The 22,773-nt window shown below is 35.8% G+C and overlaps 1 protein-coding gene across 1 annotated transcript in view; it reads right to left on the bottom strand.

Annotated features, from left to right (window-relative positions):
- Positions 1–22,773, bottom strand: part of FANCC (FA complementation group C) — an 89,244-nt gene that overhangs the window by 52,154 nt on the left and 14,317 nt on the right. The window contains exons 2-4 of the mRNA XM_054054737.1: positions 20,930–21,103; positions 19,246–19,330; positions 13,038–13,132 (exon numbers count right to left, since the gene is read on the bottom strand). Of these exons, the coding sequence (XP_053910712.1) occupies positions 13,038–13,132; positions 19,246–19,330; positions 20,930–21,094 (345 nt within the window). The 5' untranslated portion in view covers positions 21,095–21,103. The remainder of the gene's footprint in view (positions 1–13,037; positions 13,133–19,245; positions 19,331–20,929; positions 21,104–22,773) is intronic.

Below are 22,773 nucleotides of genomic sequence, written 5' to 3'. Positions count from 1 at the left end.
ATTATTTTCAATGACTTAAATGCGTTACAACTCTTCCCTTTTTCTTTAGGAATGTTTAATATTGCATAGAAATATTAACTTTTAAAACAATATAGTAAGCCCTAAATCTCAAAATAAGTAGCAGTTCTCTCAGCAGAAAATTATATTTCAAATCCTGATCTCTGTAATAAGCAATAAAAAAGTTCAAAACTTATATTCCAAGTATTCTCCTCATGTTGTTTGGAGCTCTATCACACAAAATTAAGCAGTACAACGTTGTTGAAAACACAACACATAGCAGTTATTACACTCTTGCCTACCAAATTCATGAGGCAGTCTGTACCATTTTAACAATTTTTGCCAGGAGCTGGCTGCACAGATGCTCCTGTGAAAAGCAGATTGTCTACTGTCTATAAATATGAAGTGTTACACTAACCAGTGTGCCATCACCAAGCAGGAGAAGGAAGAAGGATGTACCAAAAGCAAGGCTGAACAAAAAAAAATCTAGGACTGGGTAAAAGCCCATTCATCTCCACCCACTCCAGACCACTTCCTGAGGAAATGTCTTTAGTCCTTCTTTGATATAAACCTTTGATTAGAAGAAAGGGTAAATTCCATTTACAGTGACTGAGAAAAAGTGCCACAAAGGCCCCTGAAGGACCACGGAAAAATACAGAAAATGTTAATAGGGAAAGTATAAACAAGACACATACTTTAATCACCATCAGATGTCTTTCATCTGAAGGAATACTCCACAGCCTTTGCAGTGATCAAAGATCCCGATTATTTGCACAGGTTAGAGAAGGAATGACAACTCCTCTTTTCCAAACACACAAAAAAAGCCGTAAGATCCCTAAAACCACAAGAGTGACTCTCAGAAAGTGATTAAGTAACTTTGAACTACTTTGGCCTCCAGAAGACTTAACTTTTTCCATTTCTCTCTTGGATGCATGCCCCCTGGAACAGACCTCTCTCTTCCCACAACTGCTAGGGAAAGTCAGGTTCCCCTTGTCCACACATCCCCTTCTAATTACATTGTATTTTACCTATGGTGAAATATGACAGTGATACTATTACAAAGATAAGAAACAGTTTTAAAGCAACTAGTTATTTATCTTATTCTGAATACTACTAAAACTAATATTCTACCCTTAGAAGGGTGAAACAACAAAGTTTCAAATGTGGCATTTGTAATTAATCGTGCTAAAGCCTATGTTCTGTGACACAGACTCCTTCTTCCCTAACCTTCTCAATAATAAACAGCAGGTGAAGTATGCTCACAATTTTAAGTCAAATATCTCAGTTCAGCTCTTATTTTCCCTCTTTCAAAACTGTCTAGATAAGAAGGAAAAAACCATGTTTTTCAGTACAACATCTAGCAATTCATAAGACTTTTAACAGACATCTTACACATATGTGTCATTATTATCCTATAAAGTATTCTTATCCTATAAAGACAACATTTATTCTAAATCCAACATTATTTTCACATTTTTCTGCTTCAAATGGTCTTGGGGCCCATTTGTCCCCGTGGAATGACAAATGACAAATTATTTAGACTCTTTCTAACCTAATAAGGCAGATTAAAGAACAGATCTCAAAGTTCTCAGTAAACTATACATGAGGTATCTTCTGAGTGTTAGCTTATATTTCCATCTCCTAGAAAAATGTGAGCTTGCAGATTTGCTTTTATAAAGACTATCATAATTCCAACGTACAAGTCACATCTTCATATATAAACTAATGCATCTGTTTTAAGATTGGTAATGACAGAGAGAAGATGAAGAGATGGAACACTGTCTCCTTAAATCACAATGATCCAATTTATATTAAATCAAGCTTTTAAGCAACAATAGTAAAAACAAGCCAAAAAATGTTCTTTATTGACAGCCACATTCTCAACAGGGGAGAATAATAGAAATGGGTGTTTTATAAAAATCTAAATGTGAAGAAACATTAAACACAAAAGTTTTGGAGAAGAAAACAAACAAGTGAATCTGAGTGAAATATACATACAGGAACTGTGTCTGGGCCCAATGAGATCAAGACACATAAGCGCCAAATAAGCACTGATTCTGGGGAAAAAAGATGGGAGTGAAAGAGAAGGTCTATTAGCCTCTGACCAATAGATAAGGACCGGAAAAAAATCAATACGTAGCTAAGTTCTGGGCAAAAGGATCTCTTCTTCATTCCTAAGCCAAAATACTCAGTCTCCAGCTCATAATCTTATACGATAAAGATACCTTCATAAAACCAATGATAAATGACAGACAAATGGGTTTGATGATTCACATTATGAACGGCTGCACAACTCGGAGAAGACTGTGTTTTATCATTCCTTTTACTTAGGCAAACTACTTTAAAATGTTACCCACCATCATCTGGTTAGGACAATCAGCAGACAGGGAATACAAACAATCCTGAATTCACAAATGTTAATATGCAAACTTCTCTTGACAGGAGAAGAAAGTGTTAAAACTGTTCACTGATAGTAAAATTGTCTTCCTGCCCAAAACTAGCTCACTAGAACAATTACCCTGAATTAAAGAGGCAAAAGTAAAATCAGCTCCGTGGACAGATGTTAAAGGACTCACCATCACAGGAGAAAGGATATTCCTGGATGCAGAAGGGCTGAGTGCATTAGATACTGAGAAACCAATTGTTCATTTGAAGCTTAAAAGACCCCAGTGTGAAGTCTTGTACAAGAAGTAAAGGCATCTAACAAACCTTCAGGTGACATTCTAGTCTGAGTGTACAGAGACAAATCCTTCCTAGTGGGAAAGCAGTCATGAAAGAGCTATGCTAATGGACACCAAGTCAGTCCTGAAGTCCCCCTATTACTTCAACTGAGCGTATCAAAAGAGAACACATTTTTCATTGTTTACCTTAAGAACCACGATGGTCAAAATTTATGTGCATATGAACCTGAGCTGATGAGGCACTTCTGCATAGCAAGTTGTCTTGACAGGATAGAATAAATCTCCTCAGATAGTCTCTCACAGGAGGAAGATTTTCACAAAAAACACCAGTATTAAGCAAAGTGAAATAGCTGATCATAGGCATGGCTTATTACGAAGCACTGGTATTCAGACCAAGAGAGTGTTCATAAGTGAATTTGAGATTTGGCTTGAAAATCCTGTCTATGTGACAGAAGAAACCTGCTCCATCACAAAATATATTAGTCAATATATTAGCAGCCCCTAATGGTACATATTACCTGCCTAATCATATGGAATCAAGTTATCTAGAGTTCCTGTGTAGAGCTCTTCTTTATCAATTAGACCAAGTAGAGAATGTTGGATGGAGAGCATTTTCTGGGTTTTCACCTTTGAGGGACTTGGAAAGTATCTGGAGAGTACATAAAGCACTTCACTGTCATGGTCTTTCTGCACCATAAGATGCTCTTTTGATCTATCAGAATACTTCCAGTTTCAGCAAGTTTATATTATATCCACACATCCCAGCATCAGCTTATTCTTGATCTCTAACAAATGCACTCACCTTTGTGTTTCAAACATGAAATCAATAAACTTGGCTTTGGCCATATGGGAAAAACACACTGTGACCCTTGGGCAGAAAAAAAGTCATGGATAATAATCTATCCTACTTCCTCACCAAAAAATCTTTTCTATTGCCACCCGTAGACAGATTGTCCCATGACCCCTTGTGTACAAGCAGCAAGTCAGAGATACAGGAAGATCAGCCTAGCTGCCTAAGCGTTCCTATGCACAGTTTTAGAAACTCTGCTCCTAGGTCTACTAATTCACATCCACATAAACCTTACATTGTATCAATCACAAGTAATTAAAAAAAAAATCACTAGTGTGGCATATGTCAAAACCCCCACTTATTTGCAGCCTACTAATATATAGAAGAGTAATTTAACCATCTCATTTTTATGTTACATTTTACACAAGTACAAATTTTACAAATGTACATGTGCTTCCACCAGGTATGCTAACTGAAAATCATTTTAAAGCATCAATTAATTTATCTCAAATATTTGTAAAGATGAGCGCTGCCTTCTGATTTTTCTGAGTTTTAGTACATTGCCTTTGACAAAATGGCACATCTGAATATTTTGTATGTCTTTTCATGGGATGTATAATATAGTAGACTGAGAACTATCCAGAAGCTAGGGTGGAGCAAACACATCTGATCCTCTATTGCTTAAATAAAGAATAAGAAAGCAAATATGCTTCCTCATTATTCCTTGGCAAATAAGTCAAATACAACATTCAGGTTTCTTAGATACAACTTCAATGGCTTGTCACCTTACAAATGCCATCAAAACCTGCATTTCCCAACAATTCCACAGGATATGAGCCTATGTATCGGTTAAAATCGGACTTAAATTTTATGAATGATGAGAACATTAATAATTGCGTTGCAAACCAATAAGATTTCTAAAATTACATTAAGTTCCAAGTGCTTCAATGTTGACCAATCATGAATTCTGTAAAAAATTTCCAAACATAAACAAAACAATATCATAAAAAGGATCATGAGCCTGTAATTTCTTCTGACCCCATAAAAGACTCCACAACAGGCAAATAACAGCAGCTGGATACTTCGTAGGCTGTATTTTTTCCATTTTTATCAAATACAGACAATGAAGGTAAATATAAAGTGTCCCTCTCAACACATCCAATATTTAAAAAAAAAAAATTAATTAAAATATTTAAAGTAAGAAAGATTTTCTAGAGTAGTCTTGATAATGTTGCAAAACCAAGATCATCTCTTCAGCAGCAAACGCAGTCCTGCTATCTAAAAATGAAATTCATTTAGGAAAGGCATATTTATTTAATAATTTATCAAGCACATTTATTTAATATGCTTATTTATTATCAAGCATATTTATTTAATAATTGCTCTTAGTTTTAACTAAGTTTGTAATATAGAACAGCTTAAGTGAAAGTATAATGCACAACAGTTAATTTCCAGTATTTATCTCTCATTACAAACTCCAATGAACGGCCTGTTCATGCTTACTCTGTAACAGCATTACTCTATACCCAGTAATTTGTTTGCTGAAGTCAAGTTCAACTTGGTTCTTCCTTAAAGGAAGCACTCATCTTCATGTGTCACCCTCATGACGAACTTGACAAAAGGCAAACTAACCCATAACACTGTCTTTCTAACAAAACATATCCAGATGGAACCTGGGAAAGGCTGCAATGTTCTTACCATTATTTTAATCCTTAACAACATCTAAATCACCCTACCTTTTTAAAACGGTATGTGAGAGCACGTGTTTCTGCGTATACGCATGTTTGAATGATGTCCATACTGGCAATCACTTAATATGGAGAGTGCCATCTACTGCTACTTAGTAGTATAATTTTTCACAGTTTATTATACTTTCTAGAGTTGCTGTGCTAAGGCACTGCAAAAGGCTTACTCTTAACAAGGTACCAGAAACAGAAGAATGGATGGCTTATTGCACCTGACATTGTGAGGACAGTCTCATACCTACAGCTAATAAACTTTTGAAACCAGCAGCAGTGAAAAAAGTAACAGAATAAATTAAAATATAGAAGAAGGTAAACTATGTAATATGATAATAGACATACTAAAAAAAAATCTGGACTGGATAGATGACTTGTCCTTTAAAACATAGTGCATGACCTTACATAAATGAGTCACCATGAAGCAATGTAATAGAGTTTGCCTAGGGAAAAACAGAGGAGGGGAAATATAAAAAGTCCTATACTGTTCAGAATACTATTTGCAATTTTATAACAGTGAGGAAGGACGTGGCTGCAGGACAGGAATGGTTGTTTCTATTTGATTCTTTTTTCTAAATCTTTTTGCATGATGAGTCTTTCATTGTAACCACTTCAGAACCAAGAATGTTTTCTAAACTCTTTGTGTATAGTGCTTAATGCAACAGATCCCCAAATACAAAGCCCCTGACTACTAACAAAAAGGTATAAATATGAAGATTTAGTCATTATGATAACAATAAGTGATAAAACAGGTAGCATTCTGTCACATCCCTGGAATAATTATAGGCAAGAAAAGAAAAACCAGTTCAACTGCACGCACTGTGCATACTGGAAATCAGAAGATCATGAAATTAATTTTCCTATTACAGAGTATCCTGAATCGTTGACAAAAATTTCAGGAATCAACACAGAACTCTCACTAGTCAAGTATCATTAGACAGCTACAACCGGAGAGTATTCTTAAAAGAAAAATGTTCACTTTCCCTTAAAAGACCATGTATTACACTGCTGTGTAATGCAAAGCTGTGTTCTTGTTGATATAAGCCAAACACACGTGTATCTCTATAGAATATGAAGAATGTCATGTACTGGTATGTAAGAATAAACACCACCGTTCATAAGTTAGTAAACAGCTGTCATAACAAGCAACAACACTGCTATGTACTTCAAACAACTGTGTCTGTTTCTAAACTTTTCCTCATTTATTTGGCATATTGCATTTTAACAAATACATATGAGCCATATATCCCACAAAATAAGCTTCTTCCCATAAAACAGACACAGGAAGAAAATATAATGAGAATTATAGAGTTTATCTCCCTTTTTCATCTTCCATTTCACATAAAAGCTATTTTAGATACTTTGTAAAGTAATGATGAGAATCCCTGTATTTCTCAAAGACAATCTAGTCCTTCTCAGTTCCTTCGTGTTTCACTGTGATGCCTCACTAACCTGTTGTGACACCAAAGGATGTTCAATATTTCTGTCATTCCAAATAGAAGCCCAAATACATGAAAGCACACATATACATGCTTCACACTCCTGACCTTTTTCTTAACATTACTTCTTTGCAGTTGTTTTCTCAGCTATTCTTCACAACTTTCCCATAATTCCATCAACGTCTACTCTCTAATTTTTTTCTTGTAATACTTTTATTTCAATTTGTATGAGACTTCTTCCGAAGTAACTAAACAACCTTGCAAAGTCCCAGTAAATCAATGAGTAGCTCCTCCCTGGCAGACAAAACAGGAAGTACATTTAAATCCTAAGAAATTTCATTTTGCTGAACTCCTGTTTTTGTAACAGTGTTGTTTTTCTTCTATGCCTAACAAAAATATATGCCAATATATTAAACTCTACAAATATGGTAACATCTGATCAGGCAGCTGGATGAAGAAGCATTTGACACCCAAGGAGGGAAGGATAACCACACAGAAATGCAAGTTCATAGTGAAAGCTTGCACTGCAATTCAGGTGCATCTCTCCCAAAAAGTAAATTACAAATATTTCTGTTTTGATCTGTAACTGAGAGACATTCCTTTTAACATTAATTCATCACACTCTCAGATATACTGCTACATAGAAAGCAAAGGTCTTAAAAACTCATTTTGCTGAAAATTCTGGCACAGATTCAGAAGTAGAGGTAAAAGGTTAGTGCTTCATTAACTGAACCAACTCATAACATTTTAATTTAAAAGTCAAGATGATCACTAAAGAAAAACAAAAACCCTAGGTCATCCAGAGAACATCTCTAAAAATCTCAAAGATCCTGTGCTCTAATTGGCAGTAAATTTCTTGATCTAGCCTATTTCAGGAGTAGAAATCCACTGCAAAACACTTTATTCCAATTTAATACAACAGACAGAACTCAATTAAATTTAATCTAAACAAATACAACTTCAAAGTACATCAAAAGGTTGGCATGTGGAGGACAGGTATGTGCTTTCAATTCTTCTGGAAAACAAGACTTCCATTCAGATGCTCTTACTATGTCTCCCACAGGAGACAAGTGTAACAATACTAAAGGGATACACAGAATGCCTTGACATGTTTTCAAATTTATAACTCGAATTTTAAAAAAGAAAACAACAAAAATAACAGCAAAACAAACACCACCACTCCCAAACTCTTTTTACCAGAAACATTTGAGTACTGTTGTATGAACAGGGGTTCTACTAAACATGTACTATACTAAATTAATGCTTTTCAAACATGTTTCCATGTTTGCTATTCAATAATATCAAGATTAAATTGAAGTTCTGGTATGCCTCCTTTTTACCTAAAAAATCGGAGAAACTCCAGCAAGCAAATGCTTCAGTTTTACTCTCAAGTGTGAACTTTGTTCATGAAGTACTGACAATGGCCCAAGGAAATAATAATATGCTCTCTGCTTTTCATTGCATACATTTGGAAATAGCTGGTGTCCACCACTCTTCCACTAATATTGTTTAGTTCAGCCAAAAATTGAGACATTAAACTCAAAAGACAAGAGGGCATGGCAAGGAATTCAGACTACAATTCAAAACCCTGATCTCACAGCAGAAACACTTCAGCAACATTCACAAATTATGAATATATGAGTCAGTTTTAGAGGGCTTTTTTAAAAAACCAATAATTTTTACTATTTTCATAGGAACATTATTTCTGTTAATTCTGTTGAGGAACTAGCAACTACACTGATACAATAAAATCAAAACTTTCTGAATAAAAATTTTTGCATCAATTTGGCACCACAACATCCTTAGTTCAAAAAATACCCAGAAGTTGGAAATTCTATGAAAGATAATACACTAGTTTCATTAGATAGTTTTGGAGAACAGAGAAAAAAGATCTAATTCCAGTGCCATTAAAAATTACTGTTACAAAGAACACCTATCACTTTTGTGGCCATTAATATAATGTGGCCTTGCACAGGATACAGATACACAAAAGAACTACACATTTCCAGAAAAGAAAATTTGGTCAAGACCAAAAAACATCTCTAAAATACAGGCCAAGGCGGACAAGCCTTCCATACCTACGTTTAATCTATTATGTATAGACTGTCTTGTTCGTTTGTGTTCCTTCGAGGGAAAACAAAACATTGAAAAAGGTATCGTATATTAAAAAAAGAATATTATAAAGAGGAGTATTAACTGCTTCTGTTTTTCTCAATTTGAAAATGGATGGGCTCTAATACTCTCATAATTACGTACGGCCTTCCAAAACACTACAACAAAAGCAGTACTTGAAACAAATTCCAAAGCCGTAAACAATTTATAAATGCAGTTTATAAACTGAGAGCAGAGGAGGTGTTTCCAAGTTAACAAAATGGAAATCTACTTCAGAAAAGCTGATCGCTGCACTGTGGTTGGAAGAGTAACCCACAGTGAAAGGAAGCTGTTCTGCCCCCACCAGACCAAAGCCAATGTTAGAACCACATTTACTGCACAGCTCCAAAACTGTGCTCAGAGAAGGCCAGCTGGAGAAACTAAATCACTTTGCTTCTTAAGAGACTGGCTTCACCAAGTCATGATTGATTTCACCAGTGAGAAATCCATGCCAGCATGCATCTTGGCTTCCCACACAGCATCTGACTGTATAGAAGACCTACGGAACCTAGATGCCAGCATTGAAATTCAGAATCATTAAAAAAAAAAAATAAAAATTCTAAATGGCATGCAACTGTAAAAAATACTGCAGTCTATTTTAATTAATTTCCAAGTAATTTCTTCGCACTTTTTACTTTCTCAGAGGACGTACAGACCTGCACAATGTTGGTTTCTGAAATTTACTAATAATGCAGTTCAAGTAGGTAGCCACTCTTCTTGCTATTAAAAACCACACAGCTTTCTAAGACAATAGCAGAAGAATTAAAAAGTAAGCAAGCATCAAATTACTCTTTTGCTACTTTGAAAATGAGGTTTAGTGGCTGACAACAAAAAACTTGAGATCAGCATTCCTATAAATGACCTTAGTCAAAGACACACTGAAAGGCCACAAAGTACTCTTCAGGAATTCATGCTTGCCATGACAAAAAGGAAGGTGTAATTTAATAGCCAATGTACATAGCTACAAAAATGGCCTTCTTGGCCACTGGGCACACTACTGGCTCATGCACAGTCGCCTCGCAACCAACACCCCCAGGCCCTTCTCCTCCAGGCAGCCTTCCAGCCACTGTTCCCCCCACGCCCGTAGCGCTGCATGGGGATTTTGTGTTCCACGTGCAGGTCTCAGCACTTGACCTTGTTAAACGTCATCCCTTTGGCCTCAGCCCATTGATCCAGCCTGTTACATTTTCCTTGTTCTATTGTCAACTAGATGTACACCCAATTGATGTGATGCACTCTGGCTTACACAGTGAACTACTTTACCTGTTTAAGAACTGAGCATTCCTCCTCCATATATCCTGAAGTGTTAAATTGAGGAGATAAAACTCTCTGAGGAGATTTACTCTCACTTGTAGCACCAAAGGACAAGGCTACTGTGAAGGTCACTTCTGCAGACACTCAACAGCAGTTACTATATGTAATAGCCTTTTCCATGGCTCCTCTGACAGTGTGTAAGGACCTTACACAGTCCTTACCCATTCTGCATGGTCAGGGATGGCTCTCCTCTGCATCATCTATGGAGAGCTTAAATATCTTAGATAACCTATCATTTCATTCCAAATATAGGCAAGTTTTCTATAATACTAAATACCAGCATTCAAATTCCTAGAGTTTTATTTCGAATTAATTTCTGGATTTCAATTCCCCTTACCCCATGTAGCGCCAAAACTATCTTCCTCCTCATCTGCAAGAATCTGTTTCAACTACTGTTTTAGACTTTTGGCCAGTTTTTCCACAGTGTACCACAGTATATTCGGCATCTTAGCACCAGAGAGTGAACATCACTGTTGTAAAGAGCTCCTGCCCCATTACAAACCACTGCAGAGGTTGGTCATCCAGTCATGATTAAAATAACCTGACACAAATATCAATTTATGGCTCCCATAGCAAATGTGTCTGAATCCCTTTCTGTGACAACCTTTTGAGACACAGATATTATGGAAAATAAAGCAGCTAAAGAGGAAACAATGATAAATATGTTCTAAGTGGGTCAGCAGACATAATATATAGGGATTTTTTTAAAATGTAAATCGTTACTATGCATGGTAAGAGAAACCCTTCAAGAGTAGCAAAGTATTTAACTTAGTTTCTTCTATACAAACAAGCACGACAGTCTTTATTATATCACAGTTGCTGGTGACAAGAATTACAATACTGATTAGGAAAAGGAGATAAAACCACTTTCTTCAAAAAACTTTGTGATGATGCAGACTAGATAGTAAGAAATGGAGATGCCTATAGAAAACAATTTAATAAAACCCTTCTTTAATCTCAACTTTTGTATCTTTATGCTGTGCTTTTCACAACTTCCCTTTTCCTATCCTTATTTTTTTAATTAGAAGTTTTCCATAAGATGCTTCTTTCCCTCCAGCCAAAATATGAACGTATTGCATTTCAGATCATATTATGGTACATGCACTTCAGCCAATTAAGGAAGTGCTGAATCATAAAAGTAGCTAGTAAGATCTTTTTGTGCTCGAAATCCTGCATGTCCTCTTCCTTGTAACTTTTAGGTTAACTTTTGACCCATCAAGTCACAATGACTGTTAAGGTAGATTCAAATACACACAGTGGGTGGAAAAATTCCTGCGGACTATAGTGAGGCTTGAATCAAGTGCTTATATTAGTCCCAATCTAAGACAGTTTCAAGTAGCAGTGATTCATGCATCCTCAACTGTTCGCTCTTGTTTATTTGATCATTTTTCTTATATCAGCAACACCATCAGTTCAGTTACATAAATTAGATAAGGCAACTGATCTAGATTAAAACAATTGGCTTTTTTTTCCTCCCAGAAATGGAAGCTATCTGTAGAAGACTGTCTGCAAACAACTCTGCCTCACCACGTAACATCATTAATACATATGCTGCTGCTAATAACACATAAAATAACAGATTTCGCTGTTTGGTAACTAAGCACATGCTATTGTGCCCCTCCTATGTCATTACGAAAAAAAATATATAACCAGCAAGACCACAGTAGAAAAAGTAGAATTTTTTTTACCACATTTCTTTGGTATTCAAACATTGCCACTCTGTGAATTCCAAGTATACCAACCTCAGGAAAAGTGTCTTGAAAAAAACTTTAAGACAGGAAGAAAATAAGGGTGACTTTAGTTAGTATTAGATTGTTAAGAAGCAAATAGGTTGCAAATAGGTTCATAGAGGCCCCTAAGGGCATCTGAAAGTTTGTGAGAAATCACTGCTTAAGATTACTGCACCTAAATCAAGAATACTACACAGTTAAATACACCTATTTACCAATAGGAACATCTGCAGTATCATTACCTATTTTATAACAACTTTTACATCCTAATATTACTTGCATACCTACGTAAACTGACATGTACAAAGTCAATGAGTAAGTAACAAATTAACTGCTTAGAGAAGCCTAGCATACTGCTAGGCTTCAGCTTTAGCAGACGTATATAAATAATATCCAGGCTGCTACATCCTCACTAGTTGTGAGCTCATAAGATATTAACAAATACATTAACAATTCCATTAATATTTTAACCATATTTATATACGGACACATGGAAAATGGAATGACATAAAATCAACAACACTGTACCTTCAAATAGCTACTTAGCATTAAGCATCAATTACATGCTGATGTGCTTTTCTACTTTAGTGTGGAGATACATAAAATACAAATGCCTGTACCATAAGAAACACTAAATTTGGGATAAAATTTAAGGATTCATTATTCCTTAAGTCACTAAATTTAAATTCACACACAAGCAGTATCCCTCCCTTCCCTCCCCTTTCTGACTGCCTTTGGAGAAAGTTTGGATACAACTAAATTCTCCATAGGCAGGAGATTGAATAAAAGCAAAAAATAGTGAGAGTGAAGAGTAAATGTAAGCTGTTTTCAAAACAAACCATGGTGTTTTCCCTGGTTATTTATTTTATATGAATTGAAAGGTTTTTTTTTTAATAATGCTTGCTTCGCTTCTGATTTGTGGTTGTTGCTCACTATTCACAGTTACTAGAATTGGGGAGTCTACTAGGTTAAAAGCCATCAACACTCCCATTTTAAAATGCCAAATCTTTTTAATACTTAAAATGACAGACTAGCACTGATTGTGTTATTATTAGAGTGATATATACTTCAACACAATATGTACGCAAGCTGTGTTTGGAGCAGTTTCTTAAATTAGTGTCTCTATGCTATAGATGTAGCACCTTTAAATAATCAATTTAATTCAAAGCAGCCCTGGGAAGGATTCATTCACTTACGCGTATCCAGCTGTTGGCCTTCAATTCCACAGGGTTCTGTGGTTCACTGCTGTATAGACAACATAAGCACCACATCAGAGCCTTCTGGCTTGCATCTGCAGAAATAAAAGCAAATAAGGATACATTTAGAGAAAAAAAGAAGCAAAACACAGACAGAATTACCCACAACAGTCCCTATCCATCCACAAAACTGAAGCCCTAAATATCAGTTCCAACTCGTAATACTTCTGCCAGATTCACACCACACGTTTAATATTATTCATACATAGTTCTTGTGTAATCATTTCCTTCAATAGCAATTTAAGGGATATCAAAGAGATCAAAAGCTATACAATATTTAGATAGTCTTAAGAAACATGCAGGGCCTGTTGATTCGCTTGTATAAATAATACTTGAAGCTATCATGAAGGAATTTTCAATTCAATATCTAAATACTATCATTAATAATAGATAATAATCATTAGTAATAAAAGTTATTACATTGTATCCAAAGTGTACACACTAAAGAATGCTCACTGCAGAAAAACTTAAGTTTGTGAAGGTTGAAATCATTCCTAATAAGAATGTAAAACATCGAGTTTTCTGTAAGAATACAGTAAGATTCTCAATGCCTCAGGAAAATTACATTTCTGCAGACAAGGGAATAGCTAAACAATGATGGAAACAAATCTTATTGCGCTTTTCTGTTCAGGATCAGTTCTGCTTTTACTTAATTCTAACCCACTTTTGGAAATTAGTTGCTTTCTCTAAAAACCTGCTATACTGGCCAACACTATTATTGCTCAGATGCATAGATATTACTACAGAGGAGCTGATTATTCGGAGTGAGTAGCTGAAGAACCATTTAACTCATTATTATTCCCCACAACTTCTTTTTCAACAGGTTACATCTCTTTTAGTGTTCTTCAGCAGATGAGTCTCTACACTGAATTTCATACCAGAATAAAATTGCATTACTGTAACAAAAATTATGAAAACTGGATGCAGTTCTGTGGCCCTGATATAATATTCATTTAGTAAGACATATTATTCTTGTTAAATATAATATAAATGAGTAATACAACATGAGTTTTAGAAATTATAATAGAAGGCAATTAGATTATCAAGTTCAACAGTGATTTATTTTATTTTCTGTGTATTTGTTATCCAGGACATAATAAATGGTATTATTTAGTACTGCTCTGTTGGCAAAGCCTGAAGAAAAACTAAAAGCTCCATTATGCCTGTATTTTCACCAGGTGATCAAACATGTTAATATTGATTTAAACCAGTATTCCTCAATAAATGTCCAACAAGCCTGTAGGCCATTACTGGCCTCCCACTGACTAACATCCCTGCTCAGAAACGGTTTCTCAAACATACACATTTAACTGACTCCATTTGGGGGTACTCTGTCACTGTGTGTTTGGGGATTTTTTTTGTAATATGGAATTTTATTAGGCTAATAATTTCCCAGGTTAAGATTGGAGTTAAGGAGACATCTTGTCTACTCCTCAGGACAAATTCACAGTATCCTTATATTTTTATTCTAACTATATCCATCTAGCATTCAGACAACAACACTAAAAGGGAAACTCTATACAACCATTTTGCCTAAACTTTGATATGAAATAATACGGGAGAAAAAAAAAAAATATACTGTTTTATTTGTTTAAATTACTAAAATATAGCTATTGGCTTCTTGAAAATGAAGATGTTTAACATTATTAATTACTAGTTCTAGAATGTATTATTTCCTAGTACTTGTATGTTTATAAAGTCTGGCTTTTGTGCCAGTTTTCTATTATATTAATTATGTTTTTAAAAAAGCCAAACTATACAGAAAGAGACAAGGACAGTGGGAAAGGGGAGAAAAATCAAGTCCAAATCACTCATCCTGAACAAAGTATATCTAGTTCAATTGTTCTTTCTTTCACCTTATCCCGTCATGTTATTTAAGTTACGGTTTTCTTTTGACCTAAAAAAGTAAAGGATAGAGGTGAAAAAAATGCACATAACTGCCTACTGGCAATTAGACTAGATGAGAAGAGTTTTCGCTACACATGATGACTTGCTGCATACAGGAAAATAAATCACATATTTTGTTGCCTGTCAGAAATGTAAATTGATATGATCAAAGCTAAAATGACAAAATCAAAGCTTATATAAATGGCACACTTTGCCAGCATCATCAGCTTAATAGATTTAGCAAGATACATTCAAATCTTAACCTATGTAAAACCAACTTATATTTGTGTCGTAACTATGTCAACAGTTCTAAGGGACTTGCACAGCTTCACAGTTTTCCCAGCCAAAATCACTTTTTTGGCTACAACCAAAACTGAAGTAGCCTCCCACAGATCTGTGAAATGCGAGAAAAGGGATCACGCAGTTCTCTTGCTGAAGTACTCGATGACACTCTGAGAGCCACCCTCAGGTTCACTGCTTACTTTTCACAAGTAGTTTGGAACTAGAGATGAAAGATGGGAAAATTAAGAATAAGGGGGCACAGATCTTAAAATAATTATGGCAGCTGCAAAAGATAATAACATCAATAGACCAAACACAGAGAGCCACAAAAAACTTACTGGTGGGTTTTTTCCTCCCATTTTCCTAGTAACTGTGATCCCCATGGAAAACATACCATCATGGTATGCACTGAAAACCATTATCAGGATATAAATGATGGCATTTGAACTTAATAGACATGAAAGAACGCTCACTAAACAAATAAATACCTAATTAATACATGCAGAGGAACAAAGTTAGTAACTCAAAGATGGAAACTATAGCCACAAAACAGTCATCAATTATCTACTGGACTTAACAAGCAGGTTAATGTAAATCCAACTAAAGGAAAGGAAATTTTCCATAGGAAATTTAAGACAGCTTGGAAGCAGTTTTGTAAAAAAAATAAATAAAATTAAAAAAAAAACCAAACCAACCAACCAAATGCCCAAACCTTTATGATGAATCAGACTGCATTTCCTCCCTGCCAGTCTCACAACAAAATTAAAAATTAAGGGAAAAAAAAAAAAAAAAAAGACGATGTTTTTCTCGTAACACAGTGTGGTCTTAATCATCTTCTGATAGAGTCAGTTTATAAATACCCTGTCATGAATGGAGCCAGATGCAACAAACTAATAAGAAAACCCTAATCTTACAGCCAGAATTATTCTTTTTAGAGCATCTTGTAAAGTTTTATTGAAATATATCAGAAAATGTTGGTTAGCTAAAACAGAACTTTCTGTGGAAATGAAGGCGTACATAAGCATGCATGCTCAAACACATACTGACATACAGAGTCATCAAGAAATTTCCCAAAAAACCCTCATACTAGGTGGGTCCTACTGAGAAGATAAACCCCCACACAACATGAAAAAAAACCGCGTGGCCAGCTGGTCGGAGGAGGTGATTCTGTCCCTCCATTCCTCTCTTGTTAGAGGAATGGAGAGGCAGTATCTGGAGGGGCAGAATACTCATCTGGAGTATTGTGTGCAGTTCTAGAATCCTCAACATAAGGATATGGAGCTGTTGGAATGGGTCCAAAGGAGGGCTACAAAGAAGATCAGAGGGCTGGAGCACCTCCCACACGAGGACAGGCTGAGAGAACTGGGGTTGTCCAGCCTGGAGAAAAGAAGGCTCTGGGGAGACCTCACAGCAGCCTGGCAGTACCTGAAGGAGATATACAAGAAAGCTGGGTGGGGGCTTATTACAAGGGCACATAGTGATAGGACAAGGCAGAATGGCTTTAAATTGGAAGGGGGAAGATTCAGGTTAGACATTAGGAAGAAATTCTTCACGATGAGAGTGGTGAGGCACTGGAACAGCTTGCCAAGGAAAGCTGTGGATGCCTCAACCCTGTAGGTGTTCAAGGCCAGGTTGGATGGGGCCTTGGGCAGCCTGATTTAGTGGAATGTGTCCCTGCCCATGGCAGGGGAGTTGATCCAAACCAAACCATTCTATGATTCTATTCCATGAATTCCTTACCAAGACTGAATTCTTCATGTATCCCTTGTGGTTTAAGACCCCAAGTACAGACATGAGATTTTCTTTGATAGTGCTTCCATCACATTAGCATTCTAAATAAGGCTAACTTGGTCACCTCCTGCTCAGGAGTGTTTATGAGGAGATTACTTTCGCTCGGAGACCATGTTTCCTGCACTGAGTGGCCAGCCACGTAAGCTTCCAGCACCAACAGACATTCATCTAAGTGATAGGTATTGTGGTTTGGAAATGATGTAGAAGTATAATGTTTTTCCTCCTCTATTTATTAGTATGAAAGACCAAATTGAACAAAATTAGTTCCTTCTACTGTGAGGGTGGCCTGGTCTCAGACACATGCCTGAATGAGCTATTTATACAAATGAGAAATTAAATGAAACCCACTTGAGAGTCAGCATCTGCTAAGCCAGCACTATCTTAAACAGTGTGCTCAGAAGTAGCGCCAAACAAAATGAAAATCTGCTGAATCTAAAATGCCAGCAGCCCAAAGAATGCTCAGGTGGCTCTAAAAATAGGAAGTGGTGGGAATGTATAAGCAGACATCTTCAGGTCTATTGATGTCAGAAAATCTCCTTAAGTCATCTTTAAGCATTAATGAAAAGGATTCCATTTTGAACAAGTGGAGTTCTCTGAACTGGCTTGCTTGCAACTTTGAGACCAACAAAAAACCCTGTAGTAAAAATTCGTTCTCTTGCAGTCTTCAGAGGCAATGATCCACTTGCAGAAAAAGTGCTTTTCTTGCTTTAGAAAATGCTCAGGGATATCAAAGAAAAGGAATGAAGAAGAGGAAACAAAGAACATATTGCCGGGACTGTTGTGAAAAGAGCTTAAGAGCAGAAAGAGATGGCTTTCAATTTTGATGAAAAATATAGATAAAGCTAATTTCTATACCACAATATATTGTCAGCTCAGAAAACCTGATGGTTTAAAGACTCGTATACACCAAACAAAAACTTGTAAGAAAAATATGTGGGTAATTATAAACTTCAACGGTTACCAACATTCCCAAGAACTGGAGCTAAGATTAAAAAGGGCATAACTGTAAAAACAAAACTATAAAGTATGAAAAGGCTTTTCTCAAAAGGTGCCACAAAAGACCACACTTACTACTCTGTAAAAGTGATCTACGTTCAAATCTATGGTTCCTTGCAAAATTTTCCTTTCAAAGTAGAAGTGCTGACATAACACACATCTACCATGTGTTTTGCAGACAAGTTCATTTTTTCTGTGCTTGGAGCTGACTAAAAGAAGATAAATCCAAACCAGAAGATACACGATCATTTTAGCCTAATGCTGTGCTTTACCTAATAAGGCCTTCTAGGTAAAAATTATCTTTTCATGAATTTCGCCAAAAGAAAGCACAAAGAAAAAGAGCCAAAATGCAACTTTGTTTTTGTAGTTGTAGTAGCAGAAAACTGGGAATAGATTTTTTTAAGAGGCTCACAAGGAAGCTCAGAATTAGCTTTCTCCTTAAAAGCAGATTCCAAGTCATTTATCAACATATCAACATCTCAGTTCCTGGAGATGTACTGAAGCTGCTGGAGAGGCAGCACAAGTAGCATGTTCTCCCTCCCAACAGTTTTCCTGTCCTCAATTTCTTTTCTCTTCTTTATTCTCATCTACACATGTATACACTACTGGCAAAAGGCTTTTGGTGGTTCTTCTAATTTTTTCCTATGTCATCACTTTACTGTTTCACTTTTGATTCCATGCACGTTTTCACTAGCTGGCAAGGTGGGGAAAACATGCATTCAGAATAAACTCACTAAAACCAACATAACCGTAAATTACCATAGCTTTACAGCAATAAAAAAACCCCAAACCAAGTACCAGAAAAATTAGTTCTATCTTAGCATATATAACAGAATATTCTGATGTATAATTGGAAGAAACTCAGTTGAAAGCAATCTGAAACACTATCTGAAATAGGAAAAATGAAAATCAAGGCAGACACAAAAACTCACTGGGTTTAAAGTTCTACTGTTCCGAAGTCAAGATTCTGTAACTAACGTATTAATTAGCTCCAAAAGTAAAGTTCAGTTTTCTAGATGCCAAGTATTTTAAATAACTTGGCTAACCTTTTCATCTCAAAATTTTACTTACGTAAATAAGAATGTGGTGTTTTTATTGAAAAAAATCAAAGCATATAACAAGTTGTAATCTCTTAATTGCTACGGAATAAAGTTTATGAAGATGCTGCAGAAATATCCTTGCACATTCTTACCATTTCCTATAACAAACGGATTCCAACAAAGCCTTCCTAGAAGCTGGCCAATTAAGGGGAACTGCTGTATTGCTGCAATTGAATCCTGTTAAACATAAAACCAAACAAAAAGTCAATAAATACATCGCACACAAAAAGTAGGTTAGGAGAACCATTAATGGTACAGATTGTTGTAAATTACAATCCTAATGGCTTTGCTGCAAAAACCTCTGGAAGCAAAACATCTGCAGGTATGTAATAAAAGCAAACTTCCTGAAATTGGCTACAATGTCACAATTCAAATAAGTTAAAGCTTAAAGTACATTATTTCCTCACCTAATTCTTAATTATGGTAGAAAATTTGTTCATTTGCCTCACACTCATTATCAGAAAACAGTATTAGTGACCAAGGTCACTAATGACAATAAAAGTGCAACCAAACCATATTTTTGTTGATCCTCATTGCTTTAATATACTATTCTGAAGAAATTAATACCAACTACAGCATAAAACTAAGTATCTTTCTATTACTTTTGCTTGCTTTCTTTAAGTCAACTTAATGTAGTCACTAGCCAGTAACAAACTGCAATTTAACTTTCAAACAAATAGAAAGCAGCTTCACTATAAAAGTAGTAGACAATGTAGTTTATATACAATCCTGTGTAATCAGTCTTATTTTTCCATTTTTGTAACTTTACTACGTCATAAATGAAGGCTTTTAAAAGTGGTCCTGTGCTGACATAACATGCAAGTAAGCAGGAGCGCTAGCTGTCTCCTGCTGCTGCAATAAATTCCTTACATTTGTCTCACATTTGGGGCTAGCCCTAGACTTTCTGGGGCCATATTCACAAGGTCCATTTCAGGCCAACCCTCAGATTACTAGAAGTAGCAAAATTAAAAATTGATTTTTTTTTCCTTCCCTTCTTAAGGAAAAGACATATATAAATACAGGAAGAAACAAATCCCCTGCAATCTTTTATTTAAAAGCTAAATTCAGTTCACATAAAAAATAACAACACTGCAGTCTTCAGATAAGAAGAATATTTAAAAAGAAGTACTTCCATAAGTCAGCCTCGTGCCCATAACAGCGTGTTTCTAAAGCTAATTAAACTGAATACATGTACTGAAAAAGCCACACTCAGAAAACCATACACACAATGAAACACATAAACAACTAAACATACTTTTTTTAAAAAAGCACTCTTGTGAGTGCAGACAATAATTAAATTACTAAACAGAACAGCCAGCAGCATATGCCAATGATCCAACCATGCTGACAGAATTCACTACTACGTGTGCCACAACACTGAGGTTAATGTGTCACCGGACTCCCTAAGACTTAAAGGATCAGTTACAGTTTTGAATGTTAAGGCCTTTAAATAACCCAATTTATGACCTGACAGTCAGAATCAAATTCTTCTTTATTTTAAAGAGTTTTTAAAAGAGGCTAGAGCATTGGCTGGGAAATCTCATATGAGAACAACCAATCAAGAAGAAAAAGCTCCTTTCACAGTAAATCAAGGGAACAGGAAGCATGCTCCTGTTTGCATTACCTGTGACTGCTACTCCAATTTGCCTCTCTGATCCAGCAATATATTGTGTCAATCACACAAACCTCTTTGCTACTGGTTTTGTCAAAACACGGTGCAAGTTGTTTCCAAGGGCATCTTCAGAACAGGTCACTCTTCCTTTTAAAGTCACTTACCATACATTTTAAAGTTTCATAAATCTGATGGAGAAACTCCTGGAGCTGGGGCAAGTGAAAGCACACATCCTTCTGGGATTCTAATGTGGTGGCTTGGCCCCATTTAATAGCTTTATCCAACCAATAGTCAAAGTTCAGCTCAGGCACTTTAGAGTTCCGGGCCATTCCACAATCCTGAAAAAAAAAAAGAGATTATAATTCCCCATTAGGTAGAACTAAACACTGACTTCAAATCAAGAATGAAAATGGGAAGGATTTCTGCTAACTATTACTGTGTTCACAGGTGAGGCAAGGTGTTGGGGGGTGTTTTTCTATCTACATCTCATAAAGGCGGCAATTTTCCTTGTAAGAGGGTAAAATAATAACCCCATTGTGACAAATTAGCGACAGGAGCACAGTAATCATTAAACTACCTTAGAATGTACCACTGAGCTGTGTCTCAGGCTGTTATTACAAGAATTTGCTGTCACCAATATTTTACCCAAAGTATATTAGAATAATGTGAGTGTGCATTTATAGAACACTTTGCACGATGAAAAACTGAATATACGAACTTCAAGATAAATGAAAGCATTAAAACAAGGCTCAGTCAAACCAAAAAGGGCTAGGGAGCTTTTGTTCATTTAAAGTTCTATGTTTGTAATTGATCATTAATTTTAAACGCAAGAAGAGTACTCTTCTTAAAGGAAACCAATAAATTTAGTATTTCAGCCCTGTTTTTCTTTTTATTATTATACAAAGGAGAGAGAAAATATGACCACATGCAGCTTTGCATGTATTTCATTTTTGAATAGAAGTTATACTATATATAATCCATATCCAATTACATACTTCACTGTAAAAACAGGGTGTTTGAGAGATGAGCATTATTTCCAAGCCACAATGCTAAAATCTAACCACATTGCCCCAGTAAAAGAAACACACATGTACACACATGCAAAAAAAAAAAAAAAAAAATCCCACATTTTTTTCTGCTTTGTTATTACATTTTTCGTTGGCAGTAGGGCAGAGAATAGCACAGCAGGCACTATGACCTTTAAATCGCTCTGAAGGAAACACCTCATAGGCTGAAAGAGCAAATGAGTTCTTGCAGCCATTCAATACTTGTTTCTCCTGTCAGGACTGTAAAGACAACTGTCAATTTACAAAATATGAGTAATAACGAACTGTTGCCCACTTGGACACAAATTCAGACACTCACAGAAGCCACAGAAATCAGTGAATGTTTATCTTAGTAAACTATAGACAAAAAACCAAACATGAGCGTAACAAGTATCCCTATGAATCAACCTTATTGATACAGCCAACCCTTGCGACCACACCACTTATATAGCATGCTAACCTGAGCCAGATAAAAATCTGAAGATGATTAATAAACCTCTTTATTTTCTATGAGTAATAAATAAATAAATATCCCATAGTGAATCACAACTATTATTCTACTTTGGATTCTGTATAAAAGAAAAAATAAAAAAGGTAAGGCTGATGGCTTGCCAGAGCTCAGTGCATATGTGTCCTAAACATGTTCAAAGTAATGTAAGCAAAGCCAATGCTTTTGTGTTCTTTATCACACTCCCTTTCCTACCTGCAATTTCTGCTGTCAGCAGAGCTCTTAACGGACCTGTGCACTGGCAAGATCTTACTGATCTTGCATAAACTTCAAAAACAACTACATGACTTCAACACAGCTTTCTGAAGTGACACAGGTCAAACACTCAGAAGCAATTAGTCATCAGTCTTACAATCACAAGGACATAATAAAGACTTTAAGAACAAAGTTAAGCCAGGAACCAAATTTACGCATTTGAGAAAATTAACGAGCCTGTTTGATGTTCCCAGGTAAG

This window comes from Cuculus canorus, chromosome Z (assembly GCF_017976375.1).
Source record: "Cuculus canorus isolate bCucCan1 chromosome Z, bCucCan1.pri, whole genome shotgun sequence".
Taxonomy (NCBI): Eukaryota; Metazoa; Chordata; class Aves; order Cuculiformes; family Cuculidae; genus Cuculus; species Cuculus canorus.
Note: the sequence above shows the minus strand (reverse complement) of the source record. Positions and strands in the feature narration are given on the sequence as shown.